This window comes from Littorina saxatilis, unplaced genomic scaffold (assembly GCF_037325665.1).
Source record: "Littorina saxatilis isolate snail1 unplaced genomic scaffold, US_GU_Lsax_2.0 scaffold_1207, whole genome shotgun sequence".
In the NCBI taxonomy this organism is placed as follows: Eukaryota; Metazoa; Mollusca; class Gastropoda; order Littorinimorpha; family Littorinidae; genus Littorina; species Littorina saxatilis.
In genome coordinates this window covers 16,816-23,115 of record NW_027126225.1, presented here as the reverse complement: position 1 = coordinate 23,115, position 6,300 = coordinate 16,816, and the positions used below count along the sequence as shown (strand labels likewise).

The window sequence follows — 6,300 nt, the reverse complement described above, 5'->3', positions numbered from 1 at the left end:
CCAAAAACATATAAATATATGTTATATTCGGATTAAAAACAAGCTCTGAAAATTAAATATATAAAAATTATTATTGGTATCCTTCTTAGCGCAACTACTACCCCGCTCTTCTTGTCAATTTCACTGCCTTTGCCATGAGCGGTGGACTGACGATGCTACGAGTATACGGTCTTGCTGAAAAATGGCATTGCGTTCAGTTTCATTCTGTGAGTTCGACAGCTACTTGACTAAATATTGTATTTTCGCCTTACGCGACTTGTTTCCCCTTATGTTCATTCCTTTGGTATGTGTCCCCCGATACCTTGATGATCCCTAAATCTGCCCTTGCCCAAAAAGGTTGGCTTTCCTCTTGGTAACGAACACAACTTCACCACGAGTCACGACAGACAGGGATGCGACAATGTTATCAAAATACTGATGTTATCTCAAACAACGCCCTCGAGCTACAACGCCAAAGAAGCTGTTTAAGATAACATCCCCATTGTGCCCTACAGGCTCTGAACTGTCACTGACTTCGACGAAACGAAGTTTTTTTAAATACATGTTTTACAATACTGAGACGGGGATTCGAGCCGGGGATTCGAGACGAGGGTGGTGGTGGTGGTGGTGATGTGTGTGTGTGTGTGTGTGTGTGTGTGTATGTGTGTGTGCATGTGTGTGTGTGTATTTGTGCGTGCGGGCGTGCACTCGATGCGCGTGTGTGTGTGTGTGTGTGTGTGCGTGCGTGCGTGCGTGCATGCGTGTGTGTATGTGTATGTGGGTGCGTGCGTGTGTGCTTGCGTGCGTGTGTGTGTGTGTGTGTACCTACATGCGTGCGCGCGTAAACTCAGGTAGGAGAGAAAGAGAAGACGAGAACGTGTGTGTGTGTGGGGGGGGGGGGGGGGTGTGATTTCAGTTCACTGTCCCTCTCTCTTGTTCTCCCTTTCACTCCCTCTCTCACACTCTCCCCATCCCTCGCTCACGCATTTGAACAGACACATTTTTCAGTCAGACAATTAGTCTGTTCAAGATCAAAGAAAAACATGTGCCCATTCCACGTTGTCGCGACAAGCTTGTCTAAAGTACACATGTTGGGTACCATTTTGCAGAGGTTACTCAAAATGTAGTGTCTCGTGAGCATGCCTTAATGGTTTTTCCGTGAGGGCGTGTAACAAAATGTATCTTCATGTAGCGACCCATGAGTCATTATAAAAGTGCACGTTGCCTTTTGTATGCACTATAGATCAAACCGATTTATTTTTCTATTTTATCTACTGGATTTTTTATCATTTAGTTCTGTCTTGGTGGTGTTGTTTAGATGAATACCCCGCCCATCCATCTCGCGAAAAACATTTTGACTAATGTTCCAAAGGTTCGGTACTTACATAAATCGGTTTCAAAGGTTCGGTACTTACATAAATCGGTTTCAAAGGTTCGGTTCTTACATAAATCGGTTTCAAAGGTTCGGTACTTACATAAATCGGTTTCAAAAGGTTCGGTACTTACATAAATCGGTTTCAAAGGTTCGGTACTTACATAAATCGGTTTCAAAGGTTCGATACTTACATAAATCGGTTTCAAAGGCTCGGTACTTACATAAATCGGTTTCAAAGGTTCGGTACTTACATAAATCGGTTTCAAAGGTTCGGTACTTACATAAATCGGTTTCAAAGGTTCGGTACTTACATAAATCGGTTTCAAAGGTTCGGTACTTACATAAATCGGTTTCAAAGGTTCGGTACTTACATAAATCGGTTTCAAAGGTTCGGTACTTACATAAATCGGTTTCAAAGGTTCGGTACTTACATAAATCGGTTTCAAAGCATACGTGCAGCTCTGTCTAAACTATAAGTGAACGGCTCAGATCATGGGTGAAATTGACACCACCAGATTAAAATGCTCATTTTAAAGCCATCCATTTGAATTAAAAGGAAACAAAGCATACCACACTGCTTAGTTTGAAATGAACAAAAACGAAATGAAAGGAACCAACAACATTGTTTTGTGTGTGTGGATTTTAAACACATTTTATTCACAAAACACGGCAGAAAATGGCGACTGATTTGTTGCACAGCGACAGTACACTTTTTAAACCCAGGCCAGTACTTTCATCAATGACAGAAGAAAGCAATGGAGGCCTGCATACTACAGTCTTATTGTTCTTTTATGTGCCTGAGGGATAAAATGCTGCAGTAAACTGACTTTTAAGACGTCATTGCACTCGGAAGATTTGTCTTCCGCTAATAACTTTGGTGTCACACGTTATGGGCAAACTTGAGGCAGGTCGCATTCTTGCAAAATATCATTAACAACAAAGAAAAGTCATTTTTAGCATAAAAATAGAAAAGCTTTACCATAATAATGTGTTTTAAAAAAGAAAAACATTATAGTGTCGGCAGAACACGACTCTCGTTAAGTCAAATGAGTTTCGTGTCACATCGTTATGGGCGGAAGATTGTGTTCAAACGCTGTAGTAGACGAAAATTGTATTGAAAAATTGCTGTCTGTATCATAATTAGCGCCCATAGACTTTTGATGCACCAAATATTGTGTGAAAATATGACGTAATTGAGAGCGTGACCTCATAGTTCGTTCCGTCAAACTTATCAAACCTGTTATGGGCGTGAGATTTTGTCAGTGATGTTCTTGTTTTGGACTTTTGCGCTGTCCCAATGAAGCTGGAACAAATCCAAAGGTAAGAAATGTTTCTTCTATTGTATCCAAAGTCATTGGTTGGAACTGAATTCTATTAAATACGTTTCAGCACTTGGAAATACGTGATTTGTAATGTTCTGTGATTCCCGAATTCGTGGCCGTCAAAGTAATGGGGTCTGTTAGTTAACTTTTTGGTGTTTTTCTTAAGCTTAAAAGCTGTTGCGTTTATTTGTCATGATGTCAACACATGAATTGTCTTCCGCGTGCAGGAACGGATGAGCACAGCCACATCAAACGTCGGTTTGTGTATGTGCCTGCAGAAGATGTGAACAGGCACAGGCCAGAGCGGACAGGGACATAGCCACTGAAGAACACCCAGAGACTTCACTGCGTGAAGGGAATCCAACCTTTCGTGGTTGCAACACGAGAGCGCTCTTGTTTTTGCCAGGGCTGCCAAGAAGATGCTGACTGTGAAAATGCTGAAATTGCTGGAGACTGGAACGTGTCGCGACTTGCACCTCCAAGACGGAGACAAGCACGGGCAGACCAGCCAACGGCCCCCGGACACGCTTCGCCTGTGCAGCTACCACAGCAGCCAGCTGCGCCCGTACACCTGCCAGATCAGTCAGCTACGCCCGGACACCTGCCAAATCAGCCAGCTACGCCCGGACACCTGCCAGATCAACCAGCGACGCCCGTACACCTGCCACATCAGCCCGGACATCTGCCACATCAGCCAGCTACGCCCGGACACCTGCCAGATCAACCAGCGACGCCCGTACACCTGCCAGATCAGCCAACAACGCCCGGACACCAGCCAGATCAGCCAGCTACGCCCGTACACCTGCCACATCAGCCAGCTACGCCCGCACACCTGCCAGATAAGCCATCTACGCGCGTTCACCTGCCAGATCAGCCATCGACGCCTCAACAGCTGCCAGACCATCCAGCAAAGAGGTAGACCTAAAGACTTTAACATGAATTGTAATAATGTAAATATTTCATAAGACTAAAAGTAAAACTGGTTGCAATTGCACACATTGGTTTCACTATAATTATTTTAAAATCGTACGTACAGAATCTATATTGATCACTCTCATTCACATGCACCAAGAATACTTTTTTCAACAAAAGAATGAGGAATTCAAAATTTGAATAAAATACTAAAGTCAGTTCACACACTCTGACACAGATTTTCTTTTTAACAGGGAACTCAAGATTGGAGACTACGTGTGAGCCTACCTGTTGACTGTCAATGGGATTGCAGCCAAGCGAAAGCATTGTGTTGCAGTAGTAAGTTTTGATTGAGCGCATTAATGCATAGCACAACACTACACGGTGTGATAATTTCGCAATCACTTTTTTCAATTTATTGATAGCTAGTACTGTAATAGCATATTACTTAGTGTAGCACGCAATAACTGATACTGTCATCATTTTCACGAGTTTTCATTCACAAACACCTGGGAAATAAATCTCATGTTCCCGATGCAATAAATCCCCGGTTACCATAGTTGCAGGAAGCGGGCTATACATGGATGATCAAAAGCAAACCCAATAGAAACGCTCGGGGATTCTTCGGCTCTTTTCATTGGCGTTTCACCAGACCTAGACAGACGACACTACTTTGCAAAGTTCCAAAAAACGAACTGGCAAACTGGCACAAGTAAACAAAAAACAAAACTACTTCATGAAAGGTCATAAATTCATCACAAACAAATGAAACCTAGTGATACGCTTTGTCTTCGTACAAGGTCATGGAGTGCGTGTATCTGTGTTTCGATACACAGACGTTCAGAGAAACAGGAACGTCAAGTTCAAGTCAAACCAATTGACCCCTGACACACACATTTTGACCCGTGCACAAGACGCTGTATCGCTAAACGAAGCGCAAATAAGAAATAATAATAAAAGCAAAGAACAGAGCAACGAGATATGCAAACATCTAACAAAGCCGAGCAAGCAGAATGACAGGTCTAATGAAAAACAAAGAGGCACTGAGTCGGAAACAAGATCGCGATTCTTTCCTTCGCTGCACGACGCACATCTTCTGTGACCTTTGACCCAACGTACCTTGCTTGCACGATGTAAATCTTATGTGAGCTTTGACCAAACGTAGCTTCCACATTCAATCACTAAGCTTAGATATTTACAACTGAAAACCAAGGGGGTGGAATACTGAGAGGAACCTACAGAACTGTGCAACCTGGCATACTTATCTCAACATTTTATGAACTCAAAACACAGAAAGTTGCTTTCACACGCCAACATCTTATAATGTTGTTAAACCGTGTGTACACAAAGATGACATTTTTGTCAAATCATACTTGTGCGTTGACAGAGCTTTTTACGTCATGTATTTGATCTCAACTGTTGACTCGTGATTTGTAGAAATGTAAAACATTTTACAAATCGCGGGGCGCGCCGCGTGATTTGTAACCACTGTTTTACAAATCACGTGGCACACCGCGAGATATGTAAAACATTTTTTTTTTACAAATGACGTAAATGCGCCCGATATTTTCTTGTCATCTCGAAAGTCCAGGGATCTATCAGCTTGGCGGTAATTACGATGTTGAGAATGTTTTTGAGAACTCGCGTGCACATGTTTGTGACGGACACACCGACAGACAAACAAATCTGCGCTTATCACGATTCGAAATCGAATTATAGAAAATAATAACATGTGCAGATTTACTCAAACACTTCCATTTTCATGTGGAATTTTGGCCTGGTTGACTGGGATCTGGACAACAAATATTAATACTAATAAAATGAAAAGGCATGTATTACTTTGTGGTTTTTAGGTTCGACGTAATTTGTAAAATGTTTTTACAGTTTTACAAATCACAGGTTAACATCAACTTCCATGGTAGTAAATACATATAATACTCTGCAACGGATTTAGGGATGAGTCGGTACTTATTGTATTTGTTCCAGATCGACAAGCTGGAAGAGGAAGGTGTTCAGGTCCGGTTGATGAAACGTGTGAGGAGCCACTACGTTTTCTTGGGATTGGATGACAAAACCTTCGTGTTCCATGAGGAAATTGTCAAGAAAATGTCTACAGTATTAGCAGAATAGATTCAAAGGGCAAACATTTTTTTGATTGACCTGCACCGAATCACTCTTTGCCCTACAAAGTCCAGAAGATGTGGGTCTTGTACGACCCATACTTTCTAACTGTGACAGGGTGAACTGCCAACACTCATAGAGTTATGTTATGTCCGGTCATTTAATTGTTTTTCTCTTTCAGTCCTGATCTAATTATCTCCCCCTGACCCATTGTTTCTGCCTTCAGGATCGCTGTGTTTATTGTAAACTTGGAAGTGTGTCTTAGATGCTGGACCCTGATTGGTTAATTGTTTAAAAGGACGCGCGCTATTCCCAGATGGGGGCCCGGTAGCTCAGTTGGTAGAGTTTTTCGTTTCATGCTAAGTCACTGTATAATGTTCCCCCATGTAATGCATATCAGAATGCTTGTCTCGAGTTCTACTTTTTATGTGTATGATAAATACGTTTGCCGATTATCTCAGTTTGGAGAGTTTTGTTATTTTCTGCATCGAAGAAGTTTCAGTGCCTTCGCTACAACTGTTATTTTTCTATCCTATTAAATAAATATCGGTTTTTACGTAATGTTACTTATTTTGCTGGAAAGTTAAAGGT

General features: G+C 41.9%; 1 protein-coding gene across 1 annotated transcript; it reads left to right on the top strand.

The window, feature by feature from the left end:
- The first annotated feature begins 3,005 nt into the window (after positions 1-3,005).
- On the top strand, positions 3,006-6,086 carry LOC138954677 (keratin-associated protein 4-5-like). The gene is made up of 3 exons (XM_070326463.1): positions 3,006-3,591; positions 3,843-3,927; positions 5,575-6,086. Exons 1-2 carry the CDS (start codon positions 3,096-3,098, stop codon positions 3,881-3,883), a joined length of 537 nt encoding a protein of 178 aa, XP_070182564.1. The 5' UTR covers positions 3,006-3,095; the 3' UTR covers positions 3,884-3,927; positions 5,575-6,086.
- Positions 6,087-6,300: the final 214 nt, after the last annotated feature.

Coding starts and splice junctions, on each gene's coding strand:
- LOC138954677 (XM_070326463.1), top strand. CDS start 3,096: ATGCTGACTGTGAAAATGCTGAAATTGCTGGAGACTGGAACGTGTCGC. Junction 3,592..3,842: donor CCAGACCATCCAGCAAAGAG/GTAGACCTAAAG, acceptor TCTTTTTAACAG/GGAACTCAAGATTGGAGACT.